General features: G+C 40.2%; 1 protein-coding gene across 1 annotated transcript; it reads left to right on the top strand.

Moving 5' to 3' along the window:
• The first annotated feature begins 5,062 nt into the window (after positions 1 to 5,062).
• LOC126050651 (alpha-1-antiproteinase F-like) lies at positions 5,063 to 14,615 on the top strand. The gene is made up of 4 exons (XM_049828809.1): positions 5,063 to 5,711; positions 9,987 to 10,257; positions 13,116 to 13,263; positions 14,427 to 14,615. Exons 1-4 carry the CDS (start codon positions 5,078 to 5,080, stop codon positions 14,613 to 14,615), a joined length of 1,242 nt encoding a protein of 413 aa, XP_049684766.1. The 5' UTR covers positions 5,063 to 5,077.
• Positions 14,616 to 20,565: the final 5,950 nt, after the last annotated feature.

Here is a 20,565-nt window from a genome sequence, read left to right as displayed (position 1 = left end):
GCAGGGAAATAGGTGTCCTAAGTCAGATGGATCACACCTTACAGGTTATATAGGCTGTACACTCTCCCCTATTATATTTTCAGGAGAAAGTACTGCCAGCTCCAAAAAAGTACAACTTAATATAAATTTGTTTTCCAGTTCCTGTTGCCTCCCTTTTTAATTATGGTTATGAGGAAGTGCTTTAGTTTTAATGGGAAAACAAATTAAGAGATTCTTCCATCTCTTTGAAGGTATATACACACCTGGTATCTGTGGTTTAGTACAGGCTAAGGAGAGGCTCTGGGGCCTTTTTATGCAGCAGAATTCCCTACTCGTGCCACCAGTGGTTACTGGATATAGCAAAGAGAGGAACCTTGCATAAACCAACCTCTTTCAACTTCTTTGCTCAAAGCAGATGTATTTACATGAAATTTTGCCAGCTGGGGCTTAAGCACATACGAACAATTCAGTGCTAGCTCTGTTAAGAACTTTTCTAAAAGTGGCCCGTGTAGGTGAGGGAATTTCCTGTTCACTCTCCGTATCATATCTTCAACACATGCCACGTTACTTTGGAATGTCCCCGTCTTCAAAACTGAACAAAATGGCTGAATTCTTCGTATATCAGTATTCTGCTTATAGTTATGCTATAAATGATTGTTTATAGTTGTTGAAGTTTTTCATCAAATACAGAAATTAAGCAGTTGGGTCAGGAATTGTTACCTTTACCTTCCTTCCTCTCATGCCTTGACACTGGAAAGACAGGAAAGACAAATTTGCGCTTTCTTTAATACTAGTGTCCAGAGATTCACATTATTCGTGTAAATTGATCCTGTATTGATTTTCTCTGCTTTCTTTCCATTCGCAGAGCAGGCTTTTCCATGATCAGTAGCAGGCTTTCTCCTGCAAGTGTCCTGAGGTGTGGTCTAGGTGTGTTCAAATCTAGCTTAGTCATTCATCCGTCACCTTGTCATTAGCATGGCGTCTGTATTTAGTTGGGCTTCCTTCCTTCCTTCATCAGAAATCAGTTTTTATATACAATGAAAACTGCAGCCCATTATTAAAAGTTAGCTCTAAGTGAGATTCTTGGCTCTTATTTATACAAGAAGCAGTGAAAATAGTATCTCAAGTCCTCTTTCAAATGAGTGCTATGTGTGAAGAACACATTATGTGTGAGTCCAGTATACTGCCTCAAAACCTTCTATTTCTCAAGCTTTCGTTCATAAGCAACTTGTTTAAGAGGGTTTTCTTGCAATCTGTTGAGTCGTTTGATAGGTCATAATCGTGGGCAACTTTCACTGGTTGCATCTTTGCCTCCCAGAAAACATTGCTGAGTTACTGATGTAGTTAGTATTTCAACTGTGCTTAGAAACAGCATTGAGATCAGCACTCCATTTTGTGTATAGTAAGGGTTGGCCCATCCCTGAAAATGCTTGCATTTCGAAGGGAAAAGGAGAGAAAATATTATCTTAGTTACAGAAATGGAGCCATGAGATGCTATGCCTGGGGGTCTGGGGCTCCTAGTGAACACGAAGTTGACCATGAGCCAGCAGTAAGCTCTTGCAGAAAACAGAGCCGATAACATCTTGAGCTGCCTTACGAAGAGCATCGCCAGCAGGTCAAGGCAAGTGATCCTTCCTCTCTACTCATCCCTGGTGTACGCATCTCGAGTGCTGCATGCAGTGCTGGGCTCCCCAGCACAAGAAGGACATAAGCATACTGGAGTGACTCCAGTAAAGTGCCACAAAGGTGGTTGAGGGATTGCAGCATCTAACATATGAGGAGAGGCTGAGAGAGCTGGAACTGATTAGCCCAGAGAAGAAAAGACTTGAGGGGGTTTTACCAATGTGTATAAATAACTGATTTTTGAAGGGAGGAGTAAAGAAAGAGATACCCTCTTCTCAGTGGCATCCAATGACAGGACAAGGGGCAATGAGCACAAATTAAATACAAGAAATTCCATTTAAATGTGGAGAAAACCTGTTTTAGTGTCAGTGTCATCAAACACTGAAACAGGTTGCCCAGAGAGGTCATGGAGTCTCCATTGTTGGAAGAAGTCAAAACCCAGCTGGACACCCTCCTGAGCAACTCGCTGTAGCTGACCCCGCTCGGAGCGAGGGGTTGGACTACACAGTCTCCAGAGTTCCCTTCTTCAATGCTTCTGTCATTCCGCACCCACCAGCTTGCCCCAGCAGTTGCAGGAGCTTATTGCAGTGAGCAGAGCTGAGCGCAGGATACCAGGCTGTCTGATCTGACCCAGCTGCACTTGGCACACGATCAGAGGGGCCTGCTCCCCACATCCCAGATCACAAGATAGTAAGCTGCTCTAAAGACTTGCTCTATTTAACACCCATGTTCCTATGCTTCCGCCCCCTGTCCCCAGGCCATGCTTGTAACTGGGATCACCTGCGTGCAATGGCATCCTAGCCGCATTCCTTCTTCCCCAGGCGCAGGGCCGTGCAAGTGGCTCAGGAGTCGCTATCACAGCTCTTGCTGCCAGCGGATTCCCCGCGTGGGAGTGGATAGTCAGGCACATTTACGGCAGCGTTTGCTAATGTAGCAAAACAGTGTTTTAAGCCCTGCACCTATCACAATCGTCACTGGCTTCACCTGGAGACAATCAAGCCCCGGCATGGATATGCAGGAGACAAGCAGGCTAGGTCACAAAAATTCAGATTGTCCCATTGCATCAAGCCTTGTCCTCTTGCCTTCGTGGCAGCAATACGGTAGTCACTGGAAATTGTGTTCAAAGTATTTCTCCGTAGTTACTACTTCTGATGAACCTCTTGTTCATAAAATAGTAGATTTGGGCAACTGAGGTGTGTATGAACGTCTGATATTAAGAAAAAGTAGGTTCAGTTTGAGGAAAATTGGTTTGAATCTAACCAGGGCGATCGGATAGTTATGAATAATAAAAAGTCACGTGTGAAATATATATTCAGCAAAGTTAGGTGTCCAGTAAAACTAGTTTCAACATTGTTTGCACTACCTAATCTCTAAAATTATAATGTGTGAGTCACAGCCCTTAGATGATCTTAACCTTTACTAGAGGATACCCTGCTTTGTGTTCAGCAGCATAAACAACTGAGCAAGGACCTGTGCAGACCTGGTGAATACAATAGGACCCTTTTGACTGTACTGTAAGTAATGCATTTTTTTCTGTAGAAAAATTGTTAAATGTTATATGCAGGACAACAGTTTCTGAATAATCAATTGAGAAATTACCATGTTCAAATTCAAGTTGCAATTTAAAGCTTTTTTTGTTGTTTTATTATGTTTTGGGGTTTTTTTAAAATAAAAAACATAAGTCCTCTATGAGATAGGCGTGTTTGTATAGCATAACTCTCTTCAGGAAAACTGCATCACTAAATTTTTTACAGAGTTAAACGAAGTAAATGGATGATAATAACAAATGTAGGGCATGAAATGAAATGGAAGTAGGGACTTAAGGATTGCTTTCTAAAGCTTGTAGAGAGTTTGGAAAAGAAGAAACTGTGGATAGAGGTAAAGGCTAAAAGAATTAGAGTAAGAAAGAGTGATGGTGGAGCAAGTCACAAACAAATCAAAGAGCTCAAATTTAAGTGCATTCAAGATATGAAAGTGAACTGTCTGAAAGTAGTTTGTCACAGGGCTCAGGCCCTTCCTAGTGACGGTAGTATTGCTATAACCACGATATTCAAAGGGTGTGAATTAATGAATATTGATAGCATATATTATTAAAGCAGAGATCAACATTCTGAGTTCACTGAATGTTGGAGAACCAAGATGCTGGAAAGTGGAGAACACAAATGAAGGGTCATGGTGGGAGCTGATAAGGATTCAATGATTTTACAAGGCATGAGAGTCTGAATACCATTTCTCATTGCAAGTCAGAAACCTAAGATATTTTTCCCCTTTGGAAATCCTTACATTTTCCTCTAGAGTGTACTTTATTTTATAAAAGATTCTGTAGGTAAAGTGATCATATACTACAGGAGGATATTCTAGATTTCCAGATATTCCACATCTTCACTTCCTTCTGTCTGTTGACAGAAGTTGTTGAACCAAGTGTGGTTAATGTCTAGAGTTAAAAGTATTGCCACAGATGTGGAATGGATGGTTTCCATACTGCTCTGGAAAAGGCTTTTCTGTTCTATCAGTGTCTTTTAGCATCTTTGTTCCTCCAGAATTCACTCATTCATCTTCACATTTTATTGTTGAAGCCTTCTCTGCCAAAATCACCCTTTGCTATCTTTCTGATGATAAATGCCATGATTGTTCTAGAGTTTCCTCTAATTTTTTATTTTTATTTTTAGGCGGTTTTGGTCAGTCACTGGGCTGGACATGCCTTTGCATGAAGCAGGCACACTTGTTTCCATTTGCTGTTCTGTGTACATGCTCATTTTCCCTTCCTTAACAAGCAACACTGTATTTCCAGGGTCTTGATAACTCCCTAATTGCTCAAAGGATATTTCTCTCTTTTGTTAGTTATGTGAAAGTCTGGGTTTTTTTTAAATGGTGCTCAGTTGTTCAAGGTTTATGGATTCACTGTAAATGTTCATCACTTCCTCATTAACAAGTAAACTTAACTTTCTCTCTGGTGCCTGCCTGTATGTTTATACAGAACCCATTCAAAAACGTATAATATTTTAATTTTCACAATGGAGGAATATTATGCCTTCCTTCTGCTTTGATTTTTTTTTTGTCTTGTTAAATTTAACTGACTAGCCTTGACTGGCTCCCTTACTTTCTGCTCTATAGACCTGTACTTTTGACTTACAGCTTTTTATCACTTAAAGCCACATTAATAAAAGAACAATGGAAACAAAACAGTTTCAAAGGAATTGTAGCCTAATCTTAATGAGGGTTTCTTTGGTATTACTTCATCCCTCTTTGACTTTAATTTTTATTCTTTCATAACTTCTTGAGTAGGTTGAGTAATCTTCCAGACTCTGTTTCCTTGAATTAGAAAGCTGGTATCCCTGAATTCAAATGGCTTGGAATCACCAGTACCAAGCCAGGTCTGTACAGCGAAGGGATTGACTTATTGCTAAGCATGAAGTACAAAGATTTGTAAGCTAACTGTCATTTTTCTTTTCTTCTTTTCCAGAGCTATAGAAACATGAAGATGCTGTTTTTCCTGTGTCTTTTAATTGTTGGGCTTCATTCCAACAGTTATTGCTATGAGCCTAATTATCAAGGTGTAAGAAACCAAAACCAAAGAGGCCAAGAAAACCGAAACACGCCACAGCAGACTGTAGGGAACAGTGTTTGTCAGTTTGCATGTTGTTTCTACAAAGAGATTTCTTCTCGTGAAAACAGCGGGAATATTTTCTTCTCTCCTTTGAGCATCTCTACTGCCTTTGCAATGCTGACTCTGGGTGCCAGATCAGACACTCTGACACAGATTCTTAGGGTCCTCAGCTTTAACCCACGTGAGATTTCTGAAAATGAAATACATGAAGGTTATCGTCAACTCATACAAATGGTAAACAGAAAGAATGAGGGGTTACAGCTGAATATGGGAAATGTCCTGTTTGTGCTTGACCAGCTGAAGCCACAAGATAAATTTTTAAGTAATCTCAGAAACTTCTATGAAGGAGAAGTTTATCCTATGAACTTCAAGAGGGCTGATCAAGCCCAGATAAAGATCAACGAATATGTAGCAGGAAGAACCAATGGGAAAATCAAGGACCTCATAAGTAACCTTGATCCACTTACTGAAATTCTCCTTATTAGCTATATTTATTTTAACGGTAAGATATACATATCATATTCTCCTACTTCATACATTATTTCCTCAGGTCAGTCTTGGACTTCATCACCTTTTTTTGCAATAAGGTTTTGCAGATGGACTCATATCTTGTGTTCTTTTTGGTCCTCACTGTCCTGATTTTGGCTGGGATAGAGTTAATTTTCTTCCTAGTAACTGGTACAGTGTGTTTTGGATTAGTGTAAGAACAATGTTGATAACACACTGATATTTTAGTTGTTGCTAAGTAGCACTTATCCTAAATTAAGGATTGTTCAGTATCCCCTGCTCTGCCAGCAAGCAGGTGCACAAGAAGCTGGGAGGGACACAGCCAGAACAGCCAACCTGAACCAGCCAAAGGGATGTTCCATACCATAGAATGTCATGCCCAGTATAGAAACTGGGGGCAGTTGGCCAGAAGGGGCAGATCTGTTATAACTGTTATTGTTATTACTATATATATACTATATATAATATATATATTAGTTGTTAAACTGTTCTTAGCTCAATATATATATAATATATATGTAAATATATATATAAAATTAAATAACAATAATTGTAATGAAAAGGAATATAACAAAAAGAGAGAAATTAGACCAGAGAAAAGACAAGTAATGAACAACACAATTGCTCACCACCTGCTGACCGATGCCTGAGCAGCGATCCACCCCTTCTGGCCAACTACGCCCAGTTTCTATACTGGTCATGATGTTCTACGGTATGGAATATCCCTTTGGCTAGTTCAGGCTGGAACCCTCCCAGCTTCTTGCGCTCCTGCTTGCTGGCAGAGCAGGGGAAACTGAACAGTTGTTAACTTGGGATAAGCGCTACTTAGCAACAACTAAAACATCAGTGTGTTATCAACATTATTCTCACACTAAATCCAAAACACTCTGTACCAGCTAGGAAGAAAATCAACTCTATCCCAGCCAAAACCAGGACACTCACTTACACCTAATTATAAACAAAGCTATTGGAAATTATGTTCTGCTTGACACTGATGATAATTCCTAGCAAAATTTATGGCAAATTTTCCTTTGTCTTTTAATATATGCATTTCTTTCCTGCTGAAGATTGAGTGAAATATGCTTTTAGGAAGGGACCTCTATTCAGTAAAGTGTCTAGTCCTACACAGGCTAGTGGGATTTAAGCACTTTCTTAAATGCATTGTTGGCTAGGAATTAATTTGAAATCCACTTCAGCTGTTTTCTTGTTTAGCAAGTTCAGAGTTAGATTCAAAGAACACTGTTAAAGTAAAACTCAGCATCTCACCTGAAAGAAATACATTTACTCAATAGTTTTGCTGCTACTGAGTATGTTCATGTATCCAAAGCTAAACATGTAACAGTAACTCTAGTTTCACACTCTTGTTCTCCTTTTTTTTTTTTACTAACTATGCCTTTGCTGATAGTATGGCTGTAGTCTAGAGGCATAGGTTTTCAACCTATTGGTTTTGATTTGCAGATTCTAATATTTTCCAGTGAAGAGATGGACCCACCAGTATCAAATACAAGCCTAATGACAATAAGCTTGTTTTTCTTAATTAACTTGTGCAGTCTGCTTAGATACAGCCTACAGATCTTCCCAGAGCTTTTCAGACTGCTGATGTAATGAGAAGAGGAGGAGCAAGGCTGTAAGGCTCAATCAGTGGTCCAATAACAGATACCGTGTCTTCTTTCAAACCTTCTCTCTCACTCATTTTATTGTATTCTGAAAGCAAAGCAATCGTACTCAGAAAAATAATATTCTGTAATTTATCTGATAAAAATATTATTAAGCTTTTTAATTGAAATAGATGATGTGTTAGAAATGCTATTCTTTTAAAAGAAATGCTATTCTTTTAAAACTGTTAACCTGTATGCTTCCACTCTTCTCCCCAATATAAGGCTTCCCCCGACAGTAATTCAAAACAATATTTTTGTTTTGTTTTGCTTTTTATCTGTGTCTCTGCTCCTTGTGTTCATCTCTGAAGATTTGGCCACAGCTAAATGGAGCTGTTTGGAATACAGCAGATTAATGTTTCTTAATTGTCTTGAACACATACTTGTGTGTCTCAAGCAACGTTTTCAAGATAGGCTTTTATTTAGCATCAGGTACGTCCTTCAAAACAGGCAAAAAAACCCTGTTGATTTTTCTTTTACTGAAAGGTTTTTGAAGAAGGAGCAATAAATTTAGTAGCACAATGGGGACAAAAGCCTGAGAAACCTTTTATTAAAGATAACTTTGTGTTACAGATAACTTTTACATATTCTGAAATAAGTTTTGTTTAAAATTAGATGTTCATTCTTATTACTGAAATGATTTCCCAGCTCATCCAAAGATGGCGGAGATTCAGTTTTAGCTTTTCAATTTTAAAGAAAATAGATTAAAAACCAGGATTAATAGCAATAATAAGGATTTTTATCTTGAAATTGAGAGTAGGTTAATGCTAATTTATCTAGAGGCTGGGATTAATCTGGAGAGGATCTCTAAAGCTCAGGTACCTCTATAACCAGTCTATACTTCCAGGCTCTTGTCCACTCCCTGTGCATTACAAACTTCCTTGCACAGTACTGGTGACTCTCCTCCCTCTTTTTTGTGGTGTGGTGTAGTGTAGAAGTCCTTCCCTAAGGACAAAAGTCTGGCAATATTTTCCTAGCTCTCAGCCAGCAGGCATGCTTTTCCACTACTGTACACCAGTCCCTTATCATGCCCTAGCTGAGCTGGTCACCACAAAGTATCTTACTTCGAGGTTCATTTTTCTCCTTGAACACTGTGAAGCATTTGAGAAAGGTGTCATCCCTAGAAGGTAGCCTCCTAAGAGAGAGGAGAGCATAGGAATAAGAGTTCTTCTGAAACAGGAGGAAAGGATTAGTGAATATCCTCCCTGTCTAATCTGTGTGCTAAATCCTAACATCCTACTCAGTTTTTAATCAAGCAAAGCTCTTTCTGAAATCAGTGGGTGTTTTCCCTGAGTTGAGCACTAGATAAAGGTTGTTTGAGTGTTTCAGGACTTGTGCCATTCATGTGTCTGTGACTCATTCTGGGTTTTTTTTTCCCCTTAAGCATATCAAGGCAGAAGTCCTGCCTGTTATATATCTGATGATAGAAGAAGTCACTGTTAATGAAGAAACATAAAAGTAGCAACTTTTCCCATCTTCAGAGTACTGGCAGTTGTCAGTTTATGTTTTCAGAGCCCAAGACATGCACTAACTAAGTCTCATTTCACTCTTTCAAAATACTAAATAAGTGCTGTTTATGTCTATTTCACAGACGGTGGAAACAGCAGATGGTAATAATGTCATTTGTACCAAGCTGCCTAGTAATCATTGTTCAAACAGAAATCAGAAGTCAAAAGGGGTTGCATCTTGTTTCATGGTTTTCTTGATGGCACTTGTTTTATTTAGCATTGTGGCTCTACTTTTGCCCACTAAATTTAATAAAAAAAATTAGTTTTGTTCTAGAAGGCAAAATTTACTACAGAGCAACACCTTTCTTTAAAAAAAAACCCACCAAAACAAAACCACCAACCCCCCCTCTCCCAGCTTTCCCTCCTTTTTTTAATCTTCTCAGCCTCTGAAATGCATGAGGTGGATAGCTGGAATTTGGCTTAGAAATTCCTCTCTGCTGAGAATAAGAATCTTTCAGAGTTTCAATGTAGACAGTTTGTTTCACTATGACTAAGGGAGGAGCCTTTGGAAGTTTAATATTGTGAGCATGACAGTAGAGAAGTTTTCTGTTCTTGTTGTTTTGTTTTGTTTTTTTTAACCTAACAGTCTGGTAGTATTTTCATTACTTTATTGGCCATCAGCTAAAATGATAAATAACACCCTTCTCTCTGCAAGTAACCTGAATCCCTTCATTTCCCTGGAGAATTCATCCCTCATGTCACCCTTCACAAGTCTATTTTGGTGTGGGAATAAGGAAATGAGAGAATCTTTGTTCTTCTGAGCTCTCATTTAAAGGCTGCATCATATGAGGGCTTTATAAGCTCCTTAAAACTATTGTCATGGAGGAAAAGTGCACATTAGAACATTTGGTATCTCATTTAAATGAAGGATACTCCAGCCTGGTGTAAGATCTGAGGGAGTTTTTTACATCACACTCTACCTACTGTGTGTTGCTATGGAATTATTCTGAGTATTCAGTAAGCTCAAGTGTTCATTGCAAACTGGTTTGTCTTTGCAACTGATTCAGCTGTACCAGTTTTTGTCATCTATGAATATGTCCTATGGTGATTTGTCCTATGGTTTCATGCCCTCACAATATCGTGTATCTCTGTCTCTTATATTTTAAGCTGAATGGGAAAAACCTTTTGATCCAAAATACACTAAAAAGAACAAGTTCTTTGTGGATGGGTTCAAGGCTGTTGAAGTCCCGATGATGTTTGGAATGGGCCTGTTCAAGCATGGCTATGACGAACAGCTGTCTTCCACTGTGGTGCAAATGGATTACAAAGGAGGTGCTTCGGCATTTTTTATTCTGCCTGATCAAGGAAGAATGAGGAAGCTGGAGAAAAGATTGTCTTGTGAACGTATGTTAAGGTGGAGGACATTAGTCTCAAAAAGGTAAAATTCTGCAGTTCTTGGTTCAGATAGTAGGCAAGGAGACACATTAGTTTCAATCTGCTGGGCTATGACATAGAATCAGGATGCTATTTTTAGTTCTGTTTTCATCTACAGAAGAATTGCCACTGACCAAAGTTGAAATCTGGCTCTCATATCCCTGTGTTTTCATATTCAGTACTGCACAAAGTGAAAACTGTCACAGCTTTAGGACTTTAGCCATTTCTGCATTTTGTTTCCCACCTTCAACTCTCCATAGCCCCCAGTTTTCTGTCTTAAGACCTCTTCTCACTTTTTTAGGGAGGTCTTCTGCCTTCTCCTATTTACAAGTAAATTCCTACCACTTTCCTTCAGCCTTTTTTCTTGTCTCTTGCTTCCTTTCTGCCTATTACAGTTACCAATGATTGCACATTTAATGCTGAAATAACAACTTTCATTTGGCAATTGTGAGGACAAAGCTCAATGATAAGGGTATAGAGCAGCAGGCACATTGCAGAGCCCCTGCATTCAGGCTCTCTGAAGACTTAGGAAGGCAAAATTAGAATAAGCTACACTTGCTTCAAGGTAACTTTGAGACTAGAAGGCAGAAAGTCTATATGCTTTCTAAAAACAACTTTATACTCCTTCTGTTTAGTGTCATGTGTAGTAGTAGCTTTTGATGGGACAAAATATGTGTACAAGCATAGGCACAACATGTTTACAGAATCAAGCCCTTGTGTTCCTTCACAAATCTGATGTGTCATGTTAGAGACCTTCACACATACACCTTTGAAAATAGTATTTTAGATGATCAATTCTCAAGACAAAAATGACTTCCTAATACAGAAAACCAAAACCAGTGTCATGGTCTTAACTCCAATTCACTGTTAATTTTTTTTTTTTTTTTTCCATTTAAAAATAAGACAGAAAAAAGTATGTAATTCTCTGTGCACCTTCACAGTTTTGAAACTTCTGGGAACAGCTATGTGGCTTGTGACTAAAGTCACTATAGGACAAATAAGATGATGAATCAAGATACTTATGAATCATTTTTGTCAAAGAAACACAATTGCCTTTAAAATCAGCAAGAAAGACACTAAATACAATTGGAGGGATTTATATTTCCCCTCTCCATCCTCTCCCCCCTCAACTGGAGTAATCTCCCTAAAAGCCATGAATGGGAGATGTAAATCTTATAATATAAAAGGGCATCACTGTCAAAGACAAGCTTATTTCATGCAGCCCCCCGTTTTTGATTGTGACAGTTGTCTCCTGCAAACTGATGACACAAACTCCTCCTTTTCCCTCTAGTTTTCAAAGCAACTGGTTGCCTTTGCTATTATTTAGACTCTCAGGAAGGTCTTAATAAAAGGGTTTGATGTAGGATATAGAACAATTTAAGGACTGTGGGCAAGCTATGTTTGTCCCTGTTTCTGTCTGCAAACTGATGCTGACACAAGTTGCAGAAGCATTGTGAGGAACATTTTTGATTACTGTTGGTTGCTGAACAGGGGATAGTACCAAAGTATTGCCAGTACAGGCAGCTGAGATCTATTTAATGGCTGAACTGTGGAGAAAACTTCACTTTCTTTTCTGGAAAGTGTATCCCAGTGCTTCCTGCCTGGTTGCATTGTTGCTGTGCGCCTATGGCTTCCCTTTCCCACATGTTGAAAGCAAATGGGGGCTTGTGAATGAGTGTCTTTATGTAATAGCAAGACAGGTGATTCCATGACAGTTGCACCCTCGCTTGAGACAGCATCAGCACAGTCAGACATTAGGCAGAAGGAAGAGATCAGCAACCTGTTATCCATCCACTAGCACTCTTATTTTTGGGTACCAGGCAGACTTGACATCGGATGCTATGCTATGCTGGAGGTATGGGCACTTTCCTTCCCACATGTCCACTGGATGACTTGCTCTTTGGCCAGCTTCATTTAGTGCTCCACATCTCCCTGACCTGGGACCCTGGACTGTTTCTCACCAGCAAACAGTACCTAGGGTCAGAATTGTCACTAACTTTTGTCCCATTATGCTGCTTCTAGCTGTAATTGTTGGCTTTAACCTTTGAAGAGGAATTGTTAGATCCTTACTAGAAGAGCAAGGAAGAAATTAGTCAGAAATATGGAGCTTTGATTAATTTATGGAAAGCAGCAAACTAGTCACTTTCAAAAAAAAATAAATAATTGAACAAATCCAACATTGGACTTGACATAGAAAAAGAATTATCTATTGACTAACTATATTCTGTCAATGTGCTTTTGTTTTTTACTTTGTCATCCATACAATCACCGCCACATATTGTCCTGCTCCTTTGGTATATATTTTTGTTTTCTCTGTCGTGATTTATATGGTAAACACAAAAGGTCAACTTTTTTTTTTTTTCCCCCAAAAGTAACCAGTGAACTTGGATGTGTTGGATTTTTTGTGCCCAGCCTGATACACCTAAAAGAATCACTTTTTTACAAGGTGAATCCTCTGCATCCTCAGTAATGGGTCATGATGAAGGTACTTCCAGCATAATATCCCACAACATATCCCTAACTTCTGAAAATGTCAGATGAAGATCCTTAGGGAGGTACAGCTGTACTGTTGTGCTGAATGATCACCGGGTCAATCTGACTGTTCATGTGTTGGCTTACTGCAGACCATGAGCCAGCAACCTACAACCCTATCCTCTCAACCAGCCTTCCAACATTGTTATAAACCTTCCTTTCTTCTCCCCAAATTAATGTCACTACACATTTCCTATGTAGGCTAGAGAGAGCCTACAAGCAAAATATCTTTGGGGAGAAAGCAAAATGACTTTGTCTCTTGGGAGTCTGTGTTATACTGTGATATCTGATCAAAAGTTTCACCATATTCTTGCACTTCTTTTCTGGCAGCTCAGCAAATTTGTATCTTCCGAAATTCACTCTATATGGGACATATAACCTAAAAAATATATTATATAAAATGGGCATCATGGATATATTCACTGACAAGGCTGACCTGTCTGGGATCACTGGGCAGCCCCAGCATAGAATTTCCCAGGTAAGTTATACTGCTTTTTGTTTTATGGGCCCATGGTTACAACCACTTTCTTTACAACTATTCATGATGCAAAACTTGTGTATACAGGCTTTGCTTCACATGGAAAGGCAGCTGTTGGCATACAGAGTATTTCACCCATGTTACTTGCACTGTCAGTGCAGTTGAGTTGGAGCTGGTTACAGGTCTGTAATTTTTTGATCTGGGAGGCCTTTTGATCTGTGTGGGGCAACCCAATAAACCAGGCATGACCAAATCATCATCTATCCACACCTTGGTACCCTCCTGCAGCATGCTGTTAAAGTCATTACATTGCTGCTTCTGTTTGTGTCTACTTTTAGCCTGCTTGTGGGCAAGTGGGTAGCTGTAGGATGTATCACTGCTTGTGTTTTATGGGGAGAGGAAAGACACTGCTTGCTTTTAAACTGTTTGGGGGGAAAGGAAAATGTAGTTATTAAAAACATTGACTTCAAGCCTATGAGCAATGACTCTCATTAATGCCAGGCCCAGGCAAAAACTACAGATAAGTCATACTTCAATAAACCTAGAGTTTAAAGCTGACAATCAGTGCAAATTTAATTGTCTAATATGAACAAAATAACTGCCCTCATGACCTCAGGTGGAAATTAGTGAATTAGGGTCTGTGAATGTCTTGATTTTGCAAGGTAAAACTTACATGTTTCTCTGCTCTAGACCTCCATTTCTGGCCCTTCTCCTTTGCTCCCATTTTTTTCCAAGACACAAAGGAACATGGGAAACAATTTCAGGATGCTATTCATAGTGCTAATCTGCATGTTAATTCTTCAACTACATGAACTTTTAATGGATAGTTACATGTGATCTTGCTTTCTTAACCTTTAGTCTAGCTCCACAGATCTGCATGAGTGGGAGCAGGGAATAAGAAAAGAAATAAAGCAAATGTTTTCATTAGCAGGGACATGCCCCTCCATGAGGGATGAACTTTTCTCTCTGGGGCTAAGAAAGCTATGCTGCATGTAGCTCGCTGATTTTTTTTCAACTTTGCTGTCTTTGTGCAGTGGATTCACACCTGTCCATCTGATGCTTGTTTCTTACCAATAACTTCTTCACGCACTTTTAGCTCAAGTTCTTATTTAGGTGACTAGTTTTGTACCCCCTTGACTTGTAACATGTCTGTTTCTTCACAGGCTATTCATAAGGCTGTGGTAAAGGTGGATGAGACTGGTACTGAAGCAGCAGCTGCCACAGGCATGGAAATAGTGCCTATGTCCGTTCCAGTTACCATCACATTCAACAGGCCCTTCTTAATGGTCATTACTATGGATAACAATATACTCTTCATGGGAAAAATCGTGAACCCTCTGAAAAAAGATTAAGTAGATATACATATTAGGTATGCAGTGATCCCCACTGTTAAATCAAGTGTTTGTCCTGATGAGTATGGCATGGCTACAGAGGGCTCTCCACCTCTTAACTGATGTTATTCACTGGTTTTTTGTAGATGAGACTCTTCATCAATTTAAGTTGTCATAGTTGCATGTTTGTTCGGGCCTTGTTTTTTTTTTTTTTTTGGTTTTTTTTTTTTTAAAGAAGGTTGCATTCAGGCAGAACTGTCATTAGATCTGGGACAAAATAGGCCTGTGTGATACTGACAGCATAGATACATCTTCTAGCAGGGAAGATGAGGAGCATGTGGGTGGAGAGCTTTGTGTAAGCCTGCTTCTTCCCTCATGGCTGCCTTCTCTCCTTTTTTTTGCATTGACTGACAAATGGGTACAGGTTACGGCACTTCACTACTTGTCCCCATTTTCCTACCAACATGAAGTTCATCGCTAGCATAGATCTTAACATGCATAATGCTTACTACCTTGCACAGTACCATTGTTGTCCAGTGAGTCTATTACATCCTTGCCTTTCAGCTGTTGTCCCAGCTAGGCTGCTGCAAAGGGGTCGCAAAGAAGGTGTGTTTTTCCCCTGCAGATATATACTGGCCTGCCCACTGTTTGTGAGAGTTTACAGTCCAGACTCATTCCAGGGCAAACGTTAGAGGGTCTAAGAACTGGTTCTAAGAAAAGAATAGGTAGATCAGATCTCCGCAGTTCAGTGCCCTGGAGCCGACTTTTGAGAATCAGATATACAGCTCAGAGCAGCCAGAAGACTACTTCTAGCCTATGCCTGCACCTAAACCAGCTTCTAGAAGCCCCCAAGCAGCAGGAAACACAAGCCATCTCCCCCTGGTGCCAGTGCCTGTACCATTACCATCTGGCCCTGGGAGATTACCCATGGTAGTAAGCACCATTCCAGTATTGTTTGTAGGATCAAGCACCCTACCAGTAACACCTATACCCCATCAGTGACACTTACTGTGTCTCTTGACATAACCCCTTCTGTTCTCAGACTGTCCAGTAACACAACATTGGTACTCTATTTCTCATCTGCTTCATGGTTAGTATAGCCACAATATTATAAAGATCTTTTCACTATTAAGATACACAATACTAAAAGTCACATTCATAATGCACATGCTTATTTATTTTTCTTGTTTATTTTCCTATCTATTTTTTCTTCTATTTTTCACAACATCTGTCATTATTTTATTTCTTTGCTCATGTTCATGGTATATATCTGATCTCTGGTTGCAGGAGGGGTAAATTATTGACTAAAATGGGTTAGTCTGTTAATAGGTATTAAGCATTAACACCAGTCTTTGTACAGCCTTGCAATGTGCAGACAAATGTACTACGGTAGAAGAACAACAATGAATAAACATGACATTAATAAGTTTCTAATTTTGATATTTTATTTCTGTAATTCGGAGTTAAGACTTAAGTATTGTTCTAGCAGATTTTTCACTGGTGTTAACAAACAGTTATTAATATACTGCTCGTACACATTAGATCAGCATGGTCTTGTCAGCTTCAGAAAGCCCTCGGTCTTTGGCCTGAGCAGTAAATCCCTGTTCATCACATGGTAGGTTATCACTGTTAGGAGAACTTTTTGGGAAGGTTGGGTATTTCTTTGATGCAGAGATGTTTATTTCAAAGGCTACAGACAGCGTGCTGCTTCTACTCTATCAATCACGTGTGTAGCTCTGTGTGTGTCTCTCATCTCTCTTCTAAAAAGCTCTCTCTTGACTCCCTCTAATAGCTATGTCACCAGTCCTGGCACGTGTTTTAAGCTGTGGTTCCTGTTATTCCATAAACAAAATACAGACCATCTAGATCATACGGTTTTTAATAGATTATGACAGGAAAAAATGAAAAGTACTTAGAAGCTATCAGCTTTTTGTAGAGGAACTCACTTCCAAATTAAAATCACAGTGAATAAAACCTCATCTGCATGGCATTCAAATCGGGCAATAAGGAAGAATAAATCTAGTATTTCCCAAACTGAAAACTAGATGTACTTAATTTGTTTTTATTTGTCTTTGACAACATCACTGGATCCATAACAAACATTGGCAGAGGGTACTTTTCTACTGGTTCTTACAGATCTTTGTAATTTATATTGATCTAGAGGCACTGCAGATCTTGCTAGGTTACAAACAGTTTTCTGACATAACCAGATCTTGCAATGTGCTTTCCTGTAAAAATGTAAATCCAAAAAACCTAACTTAAAATGGGGGTGGGGGCATATTTACACAACAAAGTAAATTGGAATTATGAGGAAAAACTTCAGAACATGGAAGTCATGATCAAATCAGGGAATGCCCCCTGCCAAAACAAAAAATGCCACAACATTAAATCTAAAACTGTAATAAGAAAGGACAAGGACAACTTTGAGAATAAAAACCTTATAGAAGTCATAACATATAATGATATATTCTTTTTCAAAGACATCAGAAACCTGCCAGAGAGCGTGAGGGGTGAATAGATATTCAAAGTGTAAAAGAAGTGCTCAGGGGGAATACTGGCAAAACAGAAAAGCTCAATCTGTTGCACGTATACTTCCTTTGCAATGGTTGAGTCTGCGAAACTATTTCAAGTTGAACAAACAATAGAAGAGGTTTTAGAAAAAAAGAATGAAAGAGCAAGTAACAACGAATTTCCAGGACTGTTTATTATGCATGCAGGAGCTCTTAGCAGTCTCAAGAAGAAAAATGTTAAGCTTTCCACTCTGATGCATCAGTTAGACTGGTCTCTATGCCAGAGTAATAAGAAGTGACAAATGCAACATAAGGTTTTGAAAAAAGGTGCAAGTGAGCATGAAGTGAATTGCAGAACATTTAGTCCAAATTTGATATTTTGGAAACTGTAGAATTTGTAGTTGTATGGATAAGTACAACAAAGTATTGAAGAACTAACATGACTTTCATAGAATCATAGAATTATTTAGGGTGGAAAAGACCTATAAGATCATTGAGTCCAATTGTTAACTCACCCTGCCAAGTCCACCACTAAGCCATGTTCCTAAGTGCCACATCTACCCGTCTTTTAAATACCTCCAGGGATGGTGACTCAACCACTTCCCTGGGCAGCCTGTTCCAATGATTGACAACCCTTTCAGTGAAGAAATGTTTCCTAATATCCAATCTAAACCTCCCCTGGTGCAACTTGAGGCCATTTCCTCTTGTCCGATCGCTTGTTACTTGGGAGAAGAGACTGACACCCCCCTCACTACAACCTCCTTTCAGGCAGTTGTAGAGAGCGATAAGGTCTCCCCTCAGCCTCCTTTCCCCCAAGCTTAACAACCCCAGTTCCCTCAGCTGCTCCTCATAAGACTTGTGCTCTAGACCCTTCACCAGCCTCGTTGCCCTTCTCTGGACACGCTCCAGCACCTCCATGTCTTTCCTGTAGTGAGGGGCCCAAAACTGAACACAGGACTCCAGGTGCGGCCTCACCAGTGCCCAGTACAGGGGGACAATCACCTCCCTGCTCCTGCTGGCCACACTATTTCTGATACAGGCCAGGGTGCCGTTGGCCTTCTTGGCCACCTGGGCACACTGCCGGCTCATATTCAGCGGGCTGTTGACCAACACCCCCAGGTCCTTTTCTGCCAGGCAGCTTTCCAGCCACTCTTCCCCACACCTGTAGGGTTGCATGGGGTGGTTGTGACCCAAGCGCACGACCTGGCACTTGGCCTTGTTGAACCTCATACAATTGGCCCCGGCCCATCGATCCAGCCTGTCCAGATCCCTCTGTCGAGCCTTCCTGCCGTCAACCAGATCAACATTCCTGCCCAACTTGGTGTCCTCTGCAAACTTACTGAGGGTGCGCTGGATCCCCTTGTCCAGATCGTTGATAAAGATGTTAAACAGAACTGGCCCCAATACTGAGCCTTGGGGAACACCACCCGTGACTGTCTGCCAACTGGATTCAACTCCATTCACCACCACTCTTCGGGCCCAGCCATCCAGCCAGAGTTTTACCCAGCAAAGAGTACGCCCGTCCAAGCCATGAGCAACCAGTTTCTCCAGGAGAATGCTGTGGGAAACGGTGTCAAAGGCTTTATTGATGTCTAGGTAGACAACATCCACAGCCTTTCGCTCATCCACTAAGCGGGTCACCTTGTCATAGAAGGAGATCAGGTTAGTTAGTCAAGCAGGACCTGCCTTTCATAAACCCATGCTGACTGGGCCTGATCACCTGGTTGTCCTGTAGGTGCCACGTGATGGCACTCAAGATGATCTGCTCCATAGCTTTCCCCGGCACTGAGGTCAGACTGGCAGACCTGTAGTTCCCCAGATCCTCCTTCCAGCCCTTCTTGTAGATGGGCGTCACTTTTGCTAACCTCCAGTCAACTGGGACCTCCCCGGTTAGCTGGTAAATGATGGAAAGTGCCTTGGTGAGCACTTTGACCAGCTGCCTCAGTACCCTTGGCTGGATCCCATCCAGCCCCATAGACTTGTGTGTGTCTAAGTGGTGTAGCAGGTCACTAACCATTTCCCCTTGGATTATGGGGGCTTCGTTCTGCTCCCTGTCCCTGCCTTCCAGCTCAGGGGGTGGGTACCCAGAGAACAACTGGTCTTACTCTTAAAGACTGAGGCAAAGAAGGCATTAAGTACCTCAGCCTTCTGCTCTTCCTTTGTCACTATGGTTCCTCCACATGCAATACAGGATGGAGATTCTCCTTTGCCCTCCTTTTCTTGCTCATGTGTGTATAGAACATTTTTTTATTGTCTTTTATGGCAGTAGCCAGAATCCTTTGCAAAAGGATTCTTTGACAGAGTTGATAAGTATGTGGCATACAATGGTTTGATTGATTTAGGTCACATAGTTCAGCAAAAATATAAGATTCCTCAGCAAAGGATCTGAAAACCCCTCTAAGCTAGTAGGGAGGCAAGATCCTTTATAAGCAATAAGTTCCAGCATATGTTATTCAGAGAAGTCAGAGATCACGTGGGACTTTAATGAATTGTGAGGTGACGCATTTTGCTGGTGGTGCCACCTTGTTCATGGGTAAGGATCTCATGGTACTCAGTGACTGGCTGATAAAATGGCAGAGGAAAATCACTGCCAAAGTACAATTCAAAGAATATGTGGAAAGAAAGCCTTGTTTCATATGTGGCATGGTGGTCTCTTAAGTTATGCATTGCCACTCAGGATTGAGATTTTGCAGTGATGCCGGATAGGCCATTGAATATGTCTTCTCCATGCTCAGTGCTGGTGAAAAAGGAAACCAAGCAGTGGGAGATACGAAGAAAGGAAGAGGGAGAAAGGAAATATCAGCGTGCCCCTGTGTCATGGTATTCCCAGACTATGTGCAGCACTGGATACTGTACTAGATGAACATTTAGTCTAAGCTAAGGGTGCCCATTTTATACAGCTTATAGGGTAATGTTATCTGTACATATACTGTGTATCTATGGGCTCAACTCAGAGCCAAAACCTAAATGTTTATTCCTTTTGCTATGCCTGAGGGTGTCTAAGACAATAGCATGGGACTGGCAGTTAAAAGCGTTATTATTTCCTCGGTTAACAGCAATGCTTGTATCAGCTCAGTGGTTCAGTAGGAAATAAGTAAAAATCAAAGCCGACTTATATGACTCAGTAGTTTAGGAGCATTCATTATAAAAAAAAGAAGTGTGGGGTTTTGGATAGCTTACAAGGGTCTTTTATCACTTCTTTGAATGATTGAAGGAGGTGAATTTACATTTGTATGCTTATTTGCAGTTTTGGTCTTTCTACAATCATTGATCATACTTTTAACAATCACATGAGTGTCTTGCTACTTACCAGTTTACCTTCAAGAAGACTCTAACCAGACCTATCATATCTCTTATTTAATGTTCCTGGGTTTTGTTCTTTTATTTCTCTTTCAAAGGTATATATATATATATTTTAATAGGAATATCTCATTACTAGCTTGTTTTTCCCATCAGATTCA

This window comes from Accipiter gentilis, chromosome 25 (assembly GCF_929443795.1).
Source record: "Accipiter gentilis chromosome 25, bAccGen1.1, whole genome shotgun sequence".
NCBI lineage: Eukaryota > Metazoa > Chordata > Aves > Accipitriformes > Accipitridae > Astur > Astur gentilis.
Note: the sequence above shows the minus strand (reverse complement) of the source record. Positions and strands in the feature narration are given on the sequence as shown.